Source organism: Sinocyclocheilus anshuiensis, unplaced genomic scaffold, assembly GCF_001515605.1.
Source record: "Sinocyclocheilus anshuiensis isolate Anshui unplaced genomic scaffold, SAMN03320099.WGS_v1.1 scaffold543, whole genome shotgun sequence".
Classification (NCBI taxonomy): Eukaryota; Metazoa; Chordata; class Actinopteri; order Cypriniformes; family Cyprinidae; genus Sinocyclocheilus; species Sinocyclocheilus anshuiensis.
The window spans coordinates 1,002,500-1,022,757 of record NW_015552590.1 but is presented as its reverse complement, the minus strand read 5'-3'; the positions used below and the strand labels follow the sequence as shown (position 1 = coordinate 1,022,757).

General features: G+C 37.2%; 3 protein-coding genes across 5 annotated transcripts in view; all 3 read left to right on the top strand.

Moving 5' to 3' along the window:
* Nucleotides 1-2,896: 2,896 nt before the first annotated feature.
* Nucleotides 2,897-4,620, top strand: LOC107665512 (39S ribosomal protein L54, mitochondrial-like). 2 transcript variants are annotated; one of them, XM_016456421.1, is made up of 4 exons: nucleotides 2,897-2,988; nucleotides 3,097-3,124; nucleotides 3,341-3,497; nucleotides 4,167-4,620. In XM_016456421.1, the coding sequence occupies exons 1-4, from the start codon at nucleotides 2,905-2,907 to the stop codon at nucleotides 4,297-4,299; spliced, it is 402 nt and encodes a 133-aa protein (XP_016311907.1). In that variant the 5' UTR covers nucleotides 2,897-2,904; the 3' UTR covers nucleotides 4,300-4,620. The 2 variants fall into 2 exon arrangements, with proteins under 2 accessions (XP_016311907.1, XP_016311906.1); XM_016456420.1 differs by lacking the exon at nucleotides 2,897-2,988 and having other exon boundaries at nucleotides 2,995-3,124; nucleotides 4,167-4,618.
* Nucleotides 4,621-5,016: 396 nt separating this feature from the next.
* LOC107665497 (mucosa-associated lymphoid tissue lymphoma translocation protein 1 homolog) lies at nucleotides 5,017-11,115 on the top strand. The gene is made up of 15 exons (XM_016456408.1): nucleotides 5,017-5,447; nucleotides 6,418-6,572; nucleotides 6,667-6,833; nucleotides 6,991-7,121; nucleotides 7,200-7,344; nucleotides 7,419-7,606; nucleotides 7,693-7,789; nucleotides 7,892-7,936; nucleotides 8,020-8,061; nucleotides 8,151-8,354; nucleotides 8,480-8,657; nucleotides 8,745-8,819; nucleotides 8,894-9,021; nucleotides 9,196-9,230; nucleotides 10,333-11,115. Exons 2-15 carry the CDS (start codon nucleotides 6,436-6,438, stop codon nucleotides 10,762-10,764), a joined length of 2,004 nt encoding a protein of 667 aa, XP_016311894.1. The 5' UTR covers nucleotides 5,017-5,447; nucleotides 6,418-6,435; the 3' UTR covers nucleotides 10,765-11,115.
* Nucleotides 11,116-12,260: 1,145 nt separating this feature from the next.
* LOC107665511 (scaffold attachment factor B2-like) overlaps nucleotides 12,261-20,258 on the top strand; it is a 13,498-nt gene continuing 5,500 nt past the window's right edge. The window contains exons 1-11 of one of the 2 annotated variants that reach the window (XM_016456419.1): nucleotides 12,261-12,735; nucleotides 13,156-13,243; nucleotides 13,387-13,463; nucleotides 13,568-13,795; nucleotides 13,883-13,936; nucleotides 14,039-14,087; nucleotides 14,857-15,298; nucleotides 15,633-15,679; nucleotides 15,754-15,851; nucleotides 15,940-16,089; nucleotides 16,814-16,911. In XM_016456419.1, coding sequence (XP_016311905.1) covers nucleotides 12,583-12,735; nucleotides 13,156-13,243; nucleotides 13,387-13,463; nucleotides 13,568-13,795; nucleotides 13,883-13,936; nucleotides 14,039-14,087; nucleotides 14,857-15,298; nucleotides 15,633-15,679; nucleotides 15,754-15,851; nucleotides 15,940-16,089; nucleotides 16,814-16,911 — 1,484 coding nt within the window. In that variant the 5' untranslated portion in view covers nucleotides 12,261-12,582. Of the gene's footprint in view, nucleotides 12,736-13,155; nucleotides 13,244-13,386; nucleotides 13,464-13,567; nucleotides 13,805-13,882; nucleotides 13,937-14,038; nucleotides 14,088-14,856; nucleotides 15,299-15,632; nucleotides 15,680-15,753; nucleotides 15,852-15,939; nucleotides 16,090-16,813; nucleotides 16,912-20,258 lie in introns of both variants that reach the window. The other variant, XM_016456418.1, reaches the window with a different exon arrangement.

Sequence of the window (20,258 nt, the reverse complement as noted above, 5' to 3'; positions counted from 1 at the left end):
TGTTTAGAAAGCACATTATTATAGCAACGAAAACTACGTGAAAATGTGATCAGGTAATGTTGGCTGCTTGATACTGACAAATTCATCATGTAGTGGCTTGATGCACTGATTGTTACATTGTTGACTATAGTAGCTCATTGTTTCTACAGACTGTGTTTTTGACCGTGTGAACAAATTTATTTTGTGCACAAAAAATTAATTTATGGCACACATATGAATCTCAACAATGGTGACAATCAACAAAATATTCAGATAAACAGATTTTTGAACATCACAAAACAAGCTACTAAAAAGTCACAACACAAATGGCAAAAATTAAAGCAAATAGTAAGAATAAAAGAAAATATTAAGACAATTCAGGTGCATAATTTATTCTTGTTGCAATGCATTCTGGGAGCCATGGATGAGTTTTAATTGGTGCTCCCAGAATGCACTGCAGCAAGAAGCTTTTTGTTTATTGTCACCATTGTTGAGATTCATATGCTGATTCTTGATGAACGTGTTTAAACAGAACAAATGTTCAAAATGTCTTGTGTGTAAATTATTAAAATGCAACAAATTAAGACTAAAACATTACTTTTATCAACAATATAAGATTAATTTTACAATCACATAACAGATTTACACTCTGAATGAAATCAGTGTATCATTACATGACAACTATCATTATTGATAACCAGTCAATAGCACCTGGTCATGTTTTCTTTTGGCTTTTTTGACATAAATTAGTTGTTAACACAGAGTTACAGCAACCAGAGAAAAACTAATATTATAAAGTTAAGGGTCAAGAGCCTAACTAAAGCAAACACTGACCACATTAATGGTGACTTCAAACAAGTGTAATGTTTTGCAAAAAGGGTGAAGCAGACATTGTGTGTAATGTTGTGCAAATCTGTGGAGGTGTTTTGCTCATTGGAGTAGAATTTTGCAAATTGTGTGGACATTTTTATTTTAGTGTGTAAACAATCATAAAAAACTGTAATAACTTTTTTAGACATATGAGAGAAATGAAGTCAAACTGGTTAGTAATAAGTGAAGCTGGTAATGCTGTTTGTGGAGTTGTTTAATCCTCCTCTGCTGAGATCTTGAGAGATTTAATGTCTTTTATTTCAGTTGATTTCAAGGCTTTCATATAAGTTGTAATTATAAATGATTTGTAATATTTCTTAAATGAGAATTTTTGTTTTAAATCTTTATATTTTTGTTTAGATCAAAACTATAATTTTAATTAATTGACTTTCTTCAACAAGAAAAATATACTTTGTGCCAGGTTTATACAATAGTTTTCATAGACATAGAAAATATAGCTTAGTGCAAGTTATTTATTTTTCATTGGCTCAAGTTATAAAATATAGATGTGAAACATTACCCTCATTTTTTTTTTATTGGATGAATGAAAAATGTTTTTCAGTGAAATAAATAAATAAAGTGTGTGTGTGTACAGGCAAGCAGATGTGGCCAGAATATGAACGCATCACATGCAAAGTCTCCCGTTAAGCATTTATTCTTTATAACAGTTTTATAACAGTTTATGTATATGTATGTGTATATGTATATGTATATATGTATGTGTATATGCATATGTATATATATGTATGTATATGTATGTATATATATGTGTATGTATATATATATGTATGTGTATGTGTGTGTGTGTGTGTGTGTGTGTGTACAGGCAAGCAGATGTGGCCAGAATATGAATGCATCACATGCAAAGCAAATATTGCAAATGCAAATATTCTTTATAACACTTTTCTATAGGAGGAAAGCGCTTAAATTCAGCGCCTTGCGTTCATACGATCATCCGCTCGCCTGTACATAGTTTATATTTTTAATAAACTGAATACTACATGTGTTTTTTTTATATCACCGTCTCCTTCCACAAAGCCACGTAAGCGTTTTCCCACTGATTTCTCGAGAACTTTTTCATTAAAAAGATTTGTTCGGATTAATTCACTCATATATTAAGTGACCATTTTTGCTGATTAGGCCTACATCTTTATGCCAGTAGGTGGTGACAAATTAATATCTTTTATGTTTTTTGAGTGAGTTATTGAATCACTGAATCATTTTAGGCCTTCAATTGGACAGATGTGCAGATGTGACAGGATTAAAGTTCAATTTGCTCAGTATTTTTGATCATTTCTACATGCTTGAAATTGAATTTAAATATTTTCAAAATGCATCCCTTTTTAATTTGAACACAGTCAGACATTCTGCTTTCAGTTTTTTTAGTTTGGGACTTTTGATTAATGTAGGCTATATAAATAATTACAAACATTAATTTGTACTTATACTTTAAAACATTAGATAACATATTTCCCACAAAGTAATCCCAAGGACTAAAATGGCACATGATTTGGTAGTCAGTTCATAAAGGCTAACCTACTACTTTGTCCATTAGTCTTTCTCCTATATAGGCAGGCCTGCTGTAAGAGACATTGTATGGGTCAAAATTATTGATTTTTCTTTTATGCCAAAAATCATTAGGATATTAAGTAAAGATCATGTTCCATGAAGATATTTTGTAAATTTCCTACTGTAAACATATTAAAACTTAATTTTTGATTAGTAATATGCATTGCTAAGAACTTCATGTGGACAACTTTAAAGGCGGTTTTCTCAGTATTTTGATTGTTTTGCACCCTCAGATTCCAGATTTTCAAATAGTTGTGTCTCTGCCAAACATTGTCCTATCCTAACAAACCATACATCAATTGTAAGCTTATTTATTCAGATTTTTAAAAATTGACCCTTATGACTGGTTTTGTGGTCCAGGGTCACATATTAGAATGTGGCGGAAAAAGTCAAGGAAGGAAGTATTTGTTCTGCTTCCTTAAAAATACAATACTGATGAGAGGATTTGATGTTTTAATCGGTGTAGGAGTAATATAATTCCAAAAGATGGCAGTAATGCAACTTCTAGGATGCAAGCTGCCGTTAAAACCTAAAGAAGAAGAAGAAGAAGTTCAGACAGCATGGTGGAAGGTCCGTGGAGGCACAATGGCACATAGTGTACTTCATTCTTTTAAGAGGATAAACTTGCCTGTTGTTAATGCTTATAACGAGCTTTTTGTTAACACTCTACGGATTCAGTCCCGTAGTTATGCTAGTAAGAAACCAGGTAAGGTGTGTTTTGTATTTGCATCCATACAATGTCAACATTACCCTGCAACTTCTGACCTTGTAGGACCAATTTTCAAAACATTAAGAATATATTTGTCTTATAGTATATTATATTTTATTATATAATATATATTTTTTACATTATAAACTATTTTAATAGCTATTTTTGTAAAATATTACAAAATAATGTTTATTTTATATTTGCCTTTCTTAGTTACCAAAGGCAAAGGCAAAGGAATGGTAAAGGAAGTTTTTAAGGGTCCAGAAGTCTGTAAGGATCCAGTGAGACTTTGTACACATGCAGTTGGAGTCAACATCTTCAAACAAGGCGAGGACCCTCTTATTAAACCCAGGGAGGAATATCCAGAATGGTATGATGGTGTATTTTACTTTGTGCCTTTTTAAGTGGGAGAACTTGCACAATTGGTGGCTGACTAAATACTTTTTTGCCCCACTGTATATATGCATTGATTTATGGAAGCTTGTTTCCTCCACGGAATAAGAATATATCTTGCAATTCTGCATTTTTTTCCCTCAGAATTCTGAGATTAGATTTTTCACATCTTACTTTTTTCTTTTTTTTTTTCTAGAATCATACGTTTATATCTCGCAATTCAGATTTTTTTTCTTAGATTGCTGAGTTTATATCTTGCAATTCTAACTTTTCTTTCTTAGAATTCTGAGTTCATGTCTTGCAATTTTGGCTTTTTTCCTCTGAATTCTACATCTTACAATTGTTTTTTTGTTTGTTTGTTTGTTTCCACCAATTAAACATGAAAAAGGCAATTGTGAATTTTTGTCACAAATCAGATTTTGTTCCCCCTCACAATTGCAAGTGTATATCTTACAATTCAGACTTTTCTTCTCTCTACTGTGATAAAGAAAATCTGAATTGTGAGATAAAAAAGGCTTTATGCCTTTACCTGCTTTATTTGTTTTATCCCACAGCAGAAAAAAAATCTTCCATATTCTCAAATTAGCTAGAAAATACTATGCTTGTAAATCAAGTTATATATATATATGTTGTCCTATACCTTCAGGTTGTTTCAGTTGGACCTCGGTCCACCCAAAAAACTCAACGAATTGGAGCCAGACAGTCGGGAATACTGGAAGCTTTTAAGGAAGGAGCATATTTGGAGACATAATAAACTGCATAAAGGCAAAAAGATGTAGAGGGTTTGGACAGAATCATGCGTCTTTGAGAGCAAGACCTGGGTGAACCTTTGTTTTCACAGCAGACATTACCTGAGGCACAGGTTCAGATATGTTTCTCTGCTGAGTGGACCTCAGATATGGAGAAGTTCATCTTTTCCAGTGTAATGAAACAAATCAGTGCTGACAAAAAATAAGCGAACTTTTTCAGTTTTGCTGGTTGTGTTGGTTCTGCTATGTCTGAGGATCAAGTGGTTGTATTTTTGTTGTCATTCTTTGTATTACTGTTAACGTCATTGTGTTATTGTTCTCAATTCTGTCACGAGAAAAATACAATTTCTAATGCAAAATGTCAAAAAGGGTATTTTCTTTTTTGTGTGTTCTTTCTTATAGTCATGAAAAACTTGGAAATGTCAAAAGTGAAATTGTTAAAGAGTCTAATTGTTAACAAGATTAATCTATCTTTATCTGTTTGTCTATCCCCTGTTGAAAAAACCAGCATATGCTGGCATGTGCTGCATATCGTGCTGGCAAAGGACCAGCATAAACCAGCAAAAGGACCAGCATAAACCAGCAAAGGACCAGCTTAAACCAGCAAAGGACCAGCTTAAACCAGCAAAGAACCAGCATAAACCAACAAAGAACCAGCATAAACCAGCAAAGGACCAGCTTAAACCAGCATCCCAGCGTCAAAACATACCAAACCAGCATATGCTGTTTTTTTCAACAGGGTCTATCTGTATATTTTGTCGAAGTTCTGTGAGGTGACGGGTTACATCCCTTCAGCAGGAGTGCCTGGTCTACATGATGATGATGATGATGGCTCGCTGTTATAGGTCGAGAGAAGGTGAAAGTAAAAAGCTCGTGCTGCGCGTGGTGGGATGTGCATGCAAATACATGTTAGAAAGAGGAACTACTGACTGAAAAAGAACTGCTGCGGATGTTTACCATACTGGTTTGTGGATTCTGATAAGCATTGGTCGCAGTAACGGATTCAAAGTGAGTTAAACGGATATTTAGTGTCCGATTGATTGATTATTGGTAAACCGGCTGTGTGCAGTGAGATATTCTTTTTAAATAATAGTATTTGTGCTACGGTCGATTGACAACATACGTTTTAAGAAGCCGGGATAAACTCACTTCCTGGTGTCTAAATTACCGTATAACAGGTAAGTGTACTGTTTGCCGGTTAAATTTAAATATTTAAGAGCTTTTTATTTGACATTTCGTTTTTTTTTTTTTTAATGAAATCGAACAGTATACTGATCTGTGATCTAAATGCAATAATTTATATCGAGCTTTTCTAATCATGTTGTCTGTGTGATATAGAACTAAAACTTGTAATTAATTACCTGTGTGGTTGGCTATTTAAAGTTTCCTAAAGCACTGACAAATGTGTCGTATATAGAAAAATATAGGGTGCATTCGGTTCCGCATTTTCATGTTACTATAGGCTATGTTGGGTTCTTTTAATACAGGAACGAGTCAGCGTTAATATAAAACACGTATTACGATTTTTGGTGGTTATGTGGTGTTTTTAATATGATTAAAAAAATATATCACAATTAAAAGAACCAAAGACTTAAACTACTTCAGTCTGTGTGCACTGAATTTATTTAATACACGAGTTTCACAATTTGAGTTGAATTACTGAAATGAACTTTTCCACGACATTCTAATTTATTGAGATGCACCTGTATTCAAGAATTGTAGCATTTAAATGGGAATTTTTCTTTTTGGACAATTATAGCCTACCACCTAGACATTTTCCTGTTGAAGTCCCCACCAAAAAATACCAATATGGAGTAGTTTTTTTTTTTGTTTTTTTTGTGGTTTTGATATTTATTATGTGATATTGGTTGAGAGGCTAGACATTAATCACATCTTCCCCTTTTGTGATAGGGTTTGGGTAATAACATATTTGTTAGTAAATTCATAGTTCTGTAAATGTTTGGTTTGGGAAGTTGATTTATAGTTTATTTTGAAAAAGCACAGAAATAGAGAACACTGATACCTATAGTAGAAATTACATTAATGCTTCAAAATTTTATTCAACAACTGAAAACTAAATCCTAAACATTGAAAAGCATTCCTGTCTGAAGAAAAATGTAAATAAACCACTTGTCATTTATTTCTCAGATAATCATTTACCAAGTTATGGAGGACAAGAATTTGGGTGTAGAAACCCTGAGCGAGGCAGCGCTGAACAGACTCGGTTACATGTTAGACAATCTAGAGTGTGGTTGGAAACAGCTGGCAAAGGCAGTGGCCGAGCAGCCACAGTTCTACTATAGGTAGGTCTGTTATAGACTGAATTATGTGGAATAACTAACCAATGTTGTGCATGGTTATGACCAGTTCACAATTATAGAATCTACTTCTTTGTAGTGACAAAGAGCTGACTGACTGCTCACTCAAAGTGCTAAGTCCACATGGCAGTCCTGGCCGATACCTGCTTGCCCTTCTTGCAGATAGAGGGTGTACCTTGGCTTTCCTGCTTCAGTGCCTGAAGAAAATCGAGCACAGAGAGGCTGTTGGATTTCTCAATACACATGGTAGCTAAATATATATACAAAATGATGATGATCTAATCTAGAACAGTTCCTCCATCCTCACTGTGGTGTGCCTTTGTGGTTAATGATTTGGTTTGGTAACCCAAAGGCCGAAGAGGGTGAGTCATATCACCCAGGTGTTGTTTGTGTTTTTGGGTAGTGATGGGGCAGATTGATATCACACTGCAGCCACAGAGTCAGCGGGTACCAGAGGGAAGTCCCGTGGTTCTGAGCTGCAGAGCAGTCGGACATGTGGAGCTCACCTACCAGTGGTTCAAAGGCAAAGATGAGGTCTGGTGCACTAAATTTGTAACTGAACCTACTGATTTGAAATATTATTCTTAGTCTGGTTCTTTATGGTCTCGGTAGGTGCCGGGAGGCAATGGCCCAGAGCTGGTGCTGAATCCCGTTAGTGCGGCTCAACAGGGCCCCTACATCTGCCGCGTAAGTTCTGGGGACAAGTATGTCTTCTCCAACTGGGCCCATGTACATCGGTCTGGAGGCGCAAGTGCAGGCATGTGAAGATTTCACTTTCAGTCTGAAATGAATCAGATTTCCTTTATCACTGATAAATTACGTCAATTGCAGGTTCCAGCAGTGGCTACTTCCCTTCGTCAGCTAGTAGGTTGTATATAATTCAGCAACCTAGGCCTCAAGCGTTGATGGAGGGAGAAACTCTCTATCTTGAATGTGCTGCTCAGGCCAACCCACCTCCCCAGTTCCAATGGTATCTTAACAAACAGCCAATGCCAAACTGTACTAAAAGCATCTTAAAGGTACTCATGAAAGTCTCACAGTTGAATGCATAAGAGTAATTCATTTGAATTTACTTACTTGGGCATCTGTATGGTCTTGTCCACAGATTCCATGCATAACCACAGCGGATAGAGGTATATATTCTTGCAAGGTTTACAACCTCTATCATGAAGCGTGGAGTGATCAGGTTCAAGTAAACATCGGTAAGTTGTTTGAGATTAAATGATCCATAATTGTTCCCTTAAATACAAGTGAAATAAATCGACCAAAGATTTTTCGTTATAGCATGACCTGTTTTCACTCAGGTCCTGGTTCCTTTTCTGATGTCTCATGGGAAGCACCAAAACTAGGTAAGCAAGATCTGTTTAATTGTATGATTTTAACACATCTACTGATAATTTCTTGTCACTCACATGCACCTTATATTTTACAGGTGCTTCTAATGCGGTTCCAAGGCAAATGGGGGATTGTTCCGGTAAGTGATAAGCAGAAGTGTGGTAGTTACTCTCGGCATTTCATGTAAAGGATCTGATATTTTAATCTTGTCGCTTCACATATTTATAGCCACTGATAAGGTAGCATTGCTTATTGGGAACATGAACTACCTGCATCACCGGCAACTGAGAGCTCCCATGGCAGATGTGCACGAGTTGACAAACCTTCTACGCCAGTTAGACTTTAAAGTCGTCTCTCTGCTAGACCTCAACTGGCAGGAGATGCATAGTGCTGTTACTGAGTTCTTGCTGCTGTTGGATCGAGGTGTTTATGGTTAGTTCCTTGTTGCATAATTTGGATTTCTGTGACTATAGAAAAATATTTTTAAGTTCTAAGCTTCCTAATTGTTTGTTTATTAAATACATTTGGATCATTTCATCCATGTCCACCATTTCAAGGACTGTTGTACTTTGCTGGTCATGGCTATGAAAACTATGGGAACAGTTTCATGGTACCTATCGATGCTCCAGCCTCTTATACCTTCAAGCACTGCCTCTGGGTGCAGGACGTGTTACAGCGCATGCAAGAGCGCCAGACGGAACTTAACGTCTTTCTATTGGACATGTGTCGGAAACGGTGTAGTTGATTCATAAGTGTATCAGTTCTGAAATATTGTGCATACAATTTTACTTGAAACTGACGTCTGTTGTGTTGTTCATTCAGAAACCCAAATGATGAGAGCATCCCACAACCTGGCCCCTTGAGAGTGACCGCAAACATAGTGTTTGGTTATGCAACGTAAGTCTAATGCAATGACAATCATTTTTTGACATCTAGAAATTGTGATTACAATTTTCACATTCTGGATTCAGGTGTGTTGATGCCGAAGCATTTGAAGTAAATAAAGATGATCTCTCTAATGGAATCTTCATGAGCTTCCTTAAGAAAAGACTGATGGAGCCAGAGAAGGTCACGGTCATACTTGACAAAGTAGCAGAAGGTTTGGGGTTAAAGATGTTCGAATCATTGTCGGTATCGACATTTTGTTAGAACTACTTTCCAGCCACAAAATGTGCTACTACTGTTAAGCCACATCTATGCCATAGGCTTCTATCAAAAAACTGATGACACCAAGTATGACCACACAGTTTTACAGAGTCACTGTCCATTTCAGACATGGGAAGGTGTGAAATCACTCGTGGTCGGCAGGCTAGATTCATAAAACTTCTGAATATTCTCCAGTGGAATGTCATCTATCAGCCAATTGTTTCAGAAAAGTTAATGAAGGGAATCTGCTTCTCACTCTTCTCTCCAAACTGTCCACAGTGGATTGATAATATTCAAGTCAGGTGATTTGTCTGGCCAGGGCAGATGTTGAAGTTCATCTTGGTGCTCCAACTGTCCAGGTTTAAGATTACAATACCATCATTTTCACATTTTAAAATGGTTGTCTCTGATTATAACTTTAGCAGTTGCAGCTATTTCATGGATGTTGGCTTTGTGAAGTTCTGTGTGGTTGGTTTTTGTGGAAACATTCTTTAAGGTGACTATTGAGATTTGCTGTCACTTTGCAGCAGTAGTTATGCGTTGTTTGGGCACAGTTCTTCTTAGTGTTCAACGGCCCATATTATTCACCTTCAGTTTGCCCACTGTTCTTCTTTTGCTGAAGATGTCTTGCCATGCTTTGTGTTCGCAGTCATAGTCATAAAAATGGGCTTTTAAGGTTACAGATGCTACTATTAAAGGACCACTCCACTATACGGCAGCAAAGTTCCTTGATTATTACACCGGAATGAGAGTATAGTTCCTAGCCTAACTCTTTCGTCATTTTTGAGCGAGATGCTAACGGTCTAATCCGATTCAATGATCTATGCTAAGCTAAGCTAAAAGTGCTACCGCCAGACGCGGAGATCGGCTGAATGGATTCGAAAACGGTAAAACTCAACTGTTTAACTCTAGGGGAGTTGGAAAATGAGCCTATTTTCAAAAATAGTGGAGTGTTCCTTTAAACAAGCTTCCATGATTTGTTCTTTTTGGAAGTCTGATATGTCACCCGCTTCACAAGCACTTGTACTAAACATTGCTGAACACAAATTAACACTACCTGTAAACTGATTTACAAACTAGAGAATATAGAAGATGAAAAGAGAAATAAAAGGTAATGACAATGTTTGTTTTTTTCACTGTAGCCTACACAAATTTTATTAACACCTATAATAATGGGTGTTCACAATATCTTGTCTAACCCCTGTATATCTAATGTTTTATATGTTATATGATAAGGCATATCTTTTTGCTTTTCCCCACACAGAAAGAGCTCTCCTTTACTGTGTGTCTACACTACAAGTACACTAATCTGGATGAAGAGCTCTTGGAAGAGCAAAGGATCAGTGTAGGCAAACCTTTAGTGTCAAAACTCAACCTACACGAGCCACGACTCTCTCACACCTCCTCCTCTGACCTACAAATGTCCAGTATAATGGAGTCTTCATCTTTCAGTGAAAGCTTCAGAGCTAACCTCCCCGACTTAAGCCTTTCCTCCATCGGATCTGCATCTACATCCTGGTCCTACTATCAGGGACCCATGGAATCACCCACATTCTCTAGTTTAAAGAATGAACCAGAGGAAACCATATGTCCTGAGTTCCTTGAATCCGAAGAACCTCCCGCCATCAAGAGTTTGCCTAGCGCCTCTTCTCAGGAACTCCCATTTAAATTTAGCAACTTACCAAATTCCCTTTAGCAGGAAAGAGTTCAAAGCTGTGCGTCTTGGATGTTACAGTGTAAATGTTACAATATGATTTTGTTATATTCCACCCAGCCTGCCATGTTACAGAAGCTTGTGAATGTAATGTAATTGACCCTTCGCAAAGACCCGCCCCCTTCATTACTGTTGCTATGTCCGACAAGACATGCTGCTCTCATGCCACACATCATGTTGTCACTGAACAATATATTGCAGAGCAAAGAGGAAACTGACAACATGCCGACAGACAAGACAGGACAGGTTACTTTTGATATCAAACAAAGTCTCCGCTTTCAAATTTTGTACATTTTTAAGAAATTCAAACAATAAATAGGCTATTGTTTTGTGGCTCTTTAATGTATCGTGACAGATCGCTGTGGCTCCTCAGTTCAAGCAGCTCGTGAACTAATCATCTCTTCCTCTTTACTAGTTATAGCATGAAATAATAAACATGAATGAACAGCAGAAGGTATCTTGTTTCAAATGCTGGAAGATGTCAATACACACCATTTTTCAAGTTCAAGTCCACAAACGCTAATCTACTCTCCAGTCTGGTGTCGGACTAAAATGTTCCAAAACATAAACTAACCCTATCCCTACCCCTAAACCAAACCCTACCCATAATTTATCCCTAAAATCAGAGGGAAATGATAGTTGAATACCAAGGGTGTACAAACCACCTAAATCTGGTTGTAAGGCTAAAACTGACATTTCCTGTAAACTTATCCCTCAATTCTGATTGGTTGCTTGGAATATTGTTCCAAGATAAACAAGGATGTTAATCCAGGAACATTTTGCACTCACACATTAGTGACCTTGACCGACATGTGTAATTATAAACTACTACTCATAATTTCTTTTACTCACTAAAATACCAAGTAACGTTATTTTCGGGAAGAAAAGCAATATATATCAGGTTCCCGCGCTCCTTTCAAAATGCTCTTAAATAATATATTTTCATCACATCTGCTATGTCTAATTTTATAAATAGCTGACTAAATAGGCTATTTTTCGTATAATATTCTATTTCGATTCCCACCTGAAATGTATTTTACATTTACATTTAGCAGACGCTTTTATCCAAAGCAACTTACAAATGAGGACCATGGAAGCAATCAAAATCAACAAAAGAGCAATGATATGCAAGTGTCTCAGTTAACGTTAGCTAAATGCAGTACACGTAGCAAGGCTTTTAAAAAATTATATAATAAATAAAAAGAAAACCGATAGAATAGAAAAAGAATAGAGCAAGCTAGTGTTAGAGGCATTTTTTTTTTGCTTTTGTTAATTGTATAATAAATAAAAATAAAACAAATAGAATATATAAAGATTAGAAAAGCTAGTGTTAGTTTATTTTTTAAAGAAAACAAGCAGTTAGTAAATGAATAGAGTGCAAGTCTTAAAGGGACAAGTAAAAAAAAAAAAAAAAGAATTAGAATAGAGAGTGCTAGAGTTAGAGGGTCAAATAAAGATGGAAGAGATGTGTTTTTAGCCGATTCTTGAAGATGGCTATAGAACTCAGCTGCTCGGATTGAGTTGGGCAGGTCATTCCACCAGCAATTAAACCATTATCCGCAAAAACCCTCTTGGAATAAATGACACCAAGATGTTCCCGCGCTCATGTCACATCGATGACGTTTGCGCGCATGCGCCTAAAAGCCCCAAGGCAGGCGCATGCGTAGGACTGTAGTGGACTGCGCCATTTTGCTTCGAGCGAGAAACGCTGTTTATCGCGCTCTATCTACAATTTGGTGAGTGTGCGCGGGTTAGAGAGAGACTCGTACTTCCACCGTAACGTTCTCACAACTAGAAAACATGTCAGACTCTTCGACAGCGGATGTGGGGCCTGTGGAGGCGGGGGTGCGTAAATTATCGGAGCTGAGAGTGATTGATTTGAAGGCCGAGCTGAAGCGCCGAAATCTCGACATCAGCGGCAATAAGAGCCTGCTTTCAGAAAGACTCAAAAAGGCAAGTGCAACACCAGATATAAACATCTAATAATTTTGCAACTCTCAACTGTATAAACATGCTTTGCATGCATAAGTTACTGGGGTGGGTGTTTACTGCAGTAACGTCACGTGCTGTTTATAGGCGATTCGTGGTTTTTTTTTTTTTTTTTTGGCTAATAGGATGCATTGGATTATTACTGGTAATTTGTCAAATGCATACGCTTTTATAACTTTCTGTTACGCACAACTCTCAGGCTATTGCAGACATCAAACTAGCTTTGCAGGATGTTTTGCATTCAATGCTTACGTAATATGCAGTGAATGAAGTGTAGGTTGTCGTTGTAGAATAATGATGGATTGTTGTGAAGCTGTAAACAATAGGGAAATGGATGACATTTATGCTTGTGTTTGACTATATAAATCATACTTACGTTTGCAGGCCATTGAAGAAGAGGGTGGAAATCCTGATGAGATCATTGTACACCTAGAGATAACTCCTAAAAAAACACCTCGGCGAACTCCAAAAGGTAAAAGTGTGGTTTGATGTTTTTTTATTTTAAAATCATTTTAGCTACTACATCGTGTTTCACAAATTTACACACAACTTGCTTCAATTTAATTATTAAAATTTTTTATATATATGTGTGTATATATTTTTTATTCTCTACAGGAAAAAGACCAGACGAACCTGACGAGCCTGATGAGCCTGAAGATTGCACCCTTGAGGAGGACTCTGTTGATGGCCAGGTGCTTTGTCATATAAAGTTATTGATGGATATGATCTACGTAACTGGGTTGGGTTATTTTGCATAGGTTTATCTTAACTTAACAGCCGCCTTTACTTCCTTTAGGAGGACCCGGATGCTATTCCAGAGAACCTTCATGAGATGGATATTATGGACATGAATGTCCTGGATGAAGCTGATATGGGCAATGGATGTGGGCCCGAGGGAGACGAATATGACGAGGAGGTCCTAGACACGTTATTGAACGAAGAGAACACCGCCAACCTGAGGGAGGATGACGCAAATAACCACGACGCAGAGGATGTCACTGATGTTGTCACGAGTAAATTTGAGGTAGAGGAGGTGAGTTTTTAAAATTAGCCAGTCATACTGTTGTTTTGTTCTTGTTGCACATTGTGTGACGCTTTCTTTGGCTTTCAGGAAATGGAGGCTAATGACGTAGACGTGAATGACAACCAGGAAGCGCCTTGTCAGGTAATTAAGGAAGTTAATATTTTGGAGTTTGTTTGTTGTTGTTTTTTTCTACGATCGGCATTGGGTTTATTTAGTTGATCTTTATTCATTTTCCACCTTTAGCAGGAGGATGATGGTGAGCATGGATGCGAGGACACAAAAAGCGTAAAAGGTACTGTATGGGGTTGTCTGGAATTGTTCTTAAAGTCAGGGTGAAGCCATGAGGTCCATTTAGTATAAATATAACAGGTTACTCAGGAAAAAGAGACTGGAAATCCAAAGTTGATTACTGGCTTTCTGCATTGCTGACTATACATTTAGCCATTTAAATATTTATTTAGAACCATGTTATAGTCCTTCACATGCTCTTTTTGGATGGTGCAGAAATGCAAAGAGCCAGCAATCTGTTTCAGTTAGCACATAGGTTGGTTTAAATGGTTGTTGCAGATGCAATTTAGTGTTTCTAGGTTGCTTAAAGAAGACCACAAAGAGAAGATGAGAAGAATTGGATCATGCTGAAGCAAAATCACTATAGGACTCAAAGTTTGTTAATTGGAGATTTCACTAATGGACAGTTTGCTTGTTTCAAAAGAAACACAATTCCTGTAAAGACAGCACAAGCTGCTTCTTCCATATCACGGACACTTCAAGTACTAAAGTCGACGATGGACACTCGGATGTGGTGCAGGTCTTGTGGCTTTCCCTAGTCAACAGCTTGCCCTCTGCTTCGGGGTGCAGGTGAACTGAAAAGAAATGGCCTGTTGTCTGGAAGCTTGTTGCTTGTCCTCGCTTTGGTTTTTCCAGTCTCTTCATAGGGTAGCTTGCCTTTGCTTGTGTATGAGACAGCAGAGGGCCACGTCCTAGTCCAGTTCCACGATAACCATTGCAATGTCTCAGAAGTGATTAAACTCTGTGCCATTCTATTCCTGTTAAATCCGTAGAAAGTGAGAAAGTAGCCGGGTCTTGTATATCAGAGCCACTTAAGGAAGACACCACTGAAGAGCCGACTGAAGACGAGAAATCTTCAGTCTGGGATTCTCACAAAGAGGAAGACAATGTGCAGGACCTCGCTAACGCCGAGGAGGCCGCCAATTTGGAAGCCGAATCGTCAGCCTGCGAAATGGACGTTGATGCATCAAAGCAAAGTGAAATTGAATCAACAAGCAAGGACCAAGAAAATATTCAGGACAATTTGGTGGACACTGAGAGCACTTCTGCTCAGGCCGCTAATGCTAGCGAAACAGATTTGCATGATATCGAAAGCGCAGTTCATTCGGAAAGGGCATCCAAAGGAGAAGCAGTCGAGGAATGCAAGAAGACTGAACCTGCTGAGTCTTCAGAAGTGAAAGAGTCCTCTGTAGAGGGTGATGATCAGAAAAAGAGGTTTGTTGTTTTCTGTCTACTAGAACAATGGCTTTCTCTGTTTCATTGGCTCCTTTGTTAACAAGTATGGGTGCTCTTGGGAGGTATAATCGACTGCGCATTTCGTCTACCATTTTGTCATTTTCTTTTCTACCTTCAAAAAGTAATGTAACAGAAATTTGGTTTGCCAGTCCAAGGTATGTTTAATGTAATTGGGCTTCACATGACTATTCAAGTTATAGTATCCAAATCTTCGTTCATTGTCCCCACTAGGTGGGTATCTGTTTATCGACACTGGTGTTCCCGTTTAAACTGCCCATTCAATTTCTCATTATGCCGTTTTATTTTTCTGTAGTGGTGATGAGGATTCATCAAGCAAGCCTGACTCAAAAGATGATAAAGGTGGGTGCGCAGTGAACTTTTTAAACAAGAAATTGTTTCTGGGCTTTTCTAAATTGATTTTTGGGCCCTATCAGGTAGCGCAGCTGCTAGCGGAAGGAACCTTTGGGTCAGTGGACTGTCTTCAACCACGAGAGCGACAGATCTAAAAAATCTATTCAGCAAATATGGCAAGGTCTGCATGTTCTAGAAAACTAACTAAAAAAAATTGGGTTGGTCTTAGGTGGGATGGTGTCCTGATCCATATTTGTTACCGCTTGCAGGTTGTTGGTGCTAAAGTAGTAACAAATGCCCGAAGCCCCGGTGCTCGCTGCTATGGGTTTGTTACGATGTGCTCTACTGAGGAGGCCACAAAGTGCATCAGCCATCTGCATAGAACCGAGCTGCATGGCCGGATGATTTCAGTTGAAAGGGTAAATAGTTTAGGTTATTATTAAAGGAACACTCCACTATTTTTGAAAATAGGCTCATTTTCCAACTCCCCTAGAGTTAAACAGTTGAGTTTTACCGTTTTCGAATCCATTCAGCTGATCTCCGGGTCTGGTGGTAGCACTTTTTTAGCTGTAGCTTAGCATAGATCATTGAATCTGATTAGACTGATGTAGTTCCTAGCCATATCGGCCTAGAAAATCGCAACTTTTCATTTTCCGTCGGTCTTAGTACACGATGTAACTACAGAAGAGTCAAGTTTTAAATAGGAAAAATATAGAAACTCTTTGGTAATTTGAGTGAGATGCTAACGGTCTAATCCGATTCAATGATCTATGCTAAGCTACAGCTAAAAGTGCTACCGCCGGACCCGGAGATCGACTGAATGGATTTGAAAATGGTAAAACTCAACTGTTTAACTCTACGGGAGTTAATGAGCCTATTTTCGAAAATAGTGGAGTGTTCCTTTAAGGCGTTAACAGTTTCTGAATTTGGACATACAACTCAACTTTATTCCCGTTTTATTTCAAACTGACTTTACTCAAAATGGATTTTCCAAAAGCTTTCTCTAGTGTGTAAGGGCCTTTATTTCTAAACTTTTTATTATAAATTGCACCAGTGCATGAAGTATTGCTTCAGAGTTGGGTGGCTGTCAATATTATTGAAACAAGGTGTGTAGTCAAAGCCTTGATTTGTATCTGTATTTAGGCTAAGAACGAGCCTGCCGGAAAGAAGCCTGCTGACAAAAGCGATACCAAAAAGTCTGGCAGTGACAGAAGACACTCCTCGGACTCTAAGACAGAAAAGTAAGTTGTAGATCAATAGTATTTGCAGACATCTCTGCATGCCAAATGACCAGGGGTGTGTCTAGAGGGGTGGCACCGGCCCCCCACAAAATTTGCTTGGCCCCCCCCTTGTGCCCCCCCAACAGCGCAGACTGATCAGAGTATAACATCTGCAATTTGGGTGCATTTGAAATCTCACGCGCTGATGTCAAATGCTAATCGGTGGCGTAGCGCCGCTTGAAGTAGAACACACCTACTCACTGTCTGGTTCACTGCCGTATATTTCCCGTATATTTACAACGCCATTGGATTAGAGTGCTGTCAATTTCACAGCTCAAACAGGAGAAGCGTGATTTTGGAGGGTGCAGACCACGTCCCTTATCTATTTATCTATATCTATCTAGCTTATCTATCTATCATCTCACAGAAGTGAGTACACCCCTCACTTTTTTGTAGATTTTATTATATCTTTTCATGTGACTACATTGTAGCAAAGTGTCATTTCTTCAGTGTTGTCTGTCAGAATTAACGCAGGTGATTAAATTTTTCAGTTTAACGCATTAAAAATAATTAACGCAGGGGCGGAGTAAGGTTTTGTTTCATTGAAAGCGCGAATGAAACCAACTACGTGCATGCAATGCCGTGGTCAGGAAAGTCATGATGTTACCAAAAAGGCGATTTAAGCCACCTTAAAACTAGTGGTCGACCGATATATCGGCCGATAAGTTTTCCTGTTTGGCCGATGTGTTCGAGGCGGGACTTTTATTTTGACGGCGCGACAGACTTTTATTTTGACGGCGCTGAGAACGGCAGCGCCTGAGCACACAGTGCTTACATTCTCCCTCTTGTTCGCTGTTGTCCTTCAGTTCTGTCTAATATGGATTATCTAATACGTCTGTCTAATAATCAGATAGAACAATTAAACAAAGGAATTAAAATGTATACGAAAAGTATAACGATTGCTTTATAATACTTTCTTGTTTGCCGTCAGCATTCAGCGAATATGCATTTATATAATTTAAACAAATCTTTGAATGTCTAATAAACATCTAATTTCAAAAACCTTGCAAACTTAGTCGGATCCAGTTGTGAGATCTTGTGAAGTGTGCATTTGTATCCTGCATGATCGCGTGTTCTCTGCGTGACGGTCGATCCGTGAGAAACTTCCTTTTTTTAATTATATTTTTATGAAATATTTGTCATCTAAAGTATAAGTATGTTTATTTAACACATTTATTTTTTTAGTACATTTTCAAATGATTTAAAATTTCTTAAATATTAATTAAAATTATATTGGCCATCGGCCACCCTGCTTTCCAAGATATCGGCATCGGCTGTCAAAAAAACAATTTCGTTCGACCGCTACTTAAAACTGTGCATGTAATATATTTTAAATGAGTCACATTTAAAGAACATGTCTCTGAAATGGTTTTCAAAACTGCCCTGGAGCAGCCCAGCACTCTCCCTCATCTAACACACCCGATTCAACTCATCAGTTCATTAGAGACTTTAAGACCTGAAGTGTGTCAGAAAAGGTAAAGAGATTTGAGAAAATGCGATTCGTGTCAGATCTGCGTCACGTTCAGCAGTGGTAGCTCTTAAAGAAATAACAGCCAAAATAACCTAATAGCCAGCTGCTATGATGTCTATTAATCAAAGGACAAAGAAAAAAAGAGGAAATCAATAACTTTTATAGCTTTAAGGATTCATCTATTTAATTTAGAATGTAGTGTTTGATAATTTCAATTTCTGTATATTTCTGCTGAAGGGCACAGGTAAATGACATTTATTATAATGGGTTTTTGTGAAGATTGTTTTAAGTTCACTTAAGTTATTTTTTTTAAGTCTAATGTTAAAATTGATAGCTCTCAATTATACTGTAATGTTAAATGGCTATAATCAATGGTTAAATATTAGGGGGGAAAACAATTTTATAGAGACATCAGTAGTATTGGTATCAGTGATACTGGCCTTCAAAAGATGCCATTAAACAAATATTAAAAATATACTGTCTTTATGTTGTTTGTACATTAATTTGAAGATTTAATGTGAAATTATTGCAATATAAAAGTATATTTTAAAACTTTAATGTTAGGGGGATTAATCGCGATTAATTTCAGAAAAATTGTGTGATTTAATCAGTTAATTTTTTTTAATCGATTGACAGCAATGATATATGTGTGTGTGTGTGTTATGTTATATTTATTTATTTATTTATATATATATATATACACACACACACACACACACACACACACACACACGTTGAAAGCTTACATTTTCTATATATTTCTGCTAAAGGGCACATATATATGACATTTATTATAATGGGTTTTTGTGAAGATTGTTTTAAGTTCACTTAAGTTATTTTTTTTAAGTCTAATGTTAAAATTGATAGCTCTCAATTATACTGTAATGTTAAATGGCTATAATCAATGGTTAAATATTAGGGGGGAAAACAATTTTATAGAGACATCAGTAGTATTGGTATCAGTGATACTGGCCTTCAAAAGATGCCATTAAACAAATATTAAAAATATACTGTCTTTATGTTGTTTGTACATTAATTTGAAGATTTAATGTGAAATTATTGCAATATAAAAGTATATTTTAAAACTTTAATGTTAGGGGGATTAATCGCGATTAATTTCAGAAAAATTGTGTGATTTAATCAGTTAATTTTTTTTAATCGATTGACAGCAATGATATATGTGTGTGTGTGTGTTATGTTATATTTATTTATTTATTTATATATATATATATACACACACACACACACACACACACACACACACACACACACACACACACACACACACACACACACACACACACACACACACACACACACACACACACACACACACACACACACACACACACACACACACACACACACACACACACACACACACACACACACACACACACACACACACACACACACACACGTTGAAAGCTCCTTAGAGTTTGTGCTTAGTTGTGTTATTCAACCACGATGCACCAGCACCGCTTAAAATAGAAATCGTTATGTTGCGTTTCTTCCTGTTGTTTCAAAGATTAAAGGCGCAATCACTTTCCCAAATAGTCTGCAGTAACATGGTAAATGCTAAAATGTGGGGTTTTAATAATGTTAGCGTTCTGACACTTGGAATTTTAAGATGTAGAATAGTAAACACCTGTTTGTATTGAATAAACAAACGTTTTAGCGTTGTCCAAGAACAGCTTCACATTTAAATGATTTTCTTTAATCAGATGAGAATATGGCTATTAAATATACTATTTGTGTAATATTGATAATTAAGTTAGAGGTTTGTTTATTTTTAGATAGAATTTTGTGGGGAAAAAAATGAAAAGGGGACAGTCCT

Bases quoted from the DNA above. Each gene is read 5' to 3' on its own strand.
- LOC107665497 (XM_016456408.1), top strand. From the start codon at position 6,436: ATGGAGGACAAGAATTTGGGTGTAGAAACCCTGAGCGAGGCAGCGCTG. The intron at 6,573-6,666 runs GTAGGTCTGTTA...ACTTCTTTGTAG, and splicing joins CAGCCACAGTTCTACTATAG to TGACAAAGAGCTGACTGACT. The intron at 7,937-8,019 runs GTAAGCAAGATC...TATATTTTACAG, and splicing joins ATGGGAAGCACCAAAACTAG to GTGCTTCTAATGCGGTTCCA.
- LOC107665512 (XM_016456420.1), top strand. From the start codon at position 3,004: ATGGCACATAGTGTACTTCATTCTTTTAAGAGGATAAACTTGCCTGTT. The intron at 3,125-3,340 runs GTAAGGTGTGTT...TGCCTTTCTTAG, and splicing joins TTATGCTAGTAAGAAACCAG to TTACCAAAGGCAAAGGCAAA. The intron at 3,498-4,166 runs GTATGATGGTGT...CTATACCTTCAG, and splicing joins AGGGAGGAATATCCAGAATG to GTTGTTTCAGTTGGACCTCG.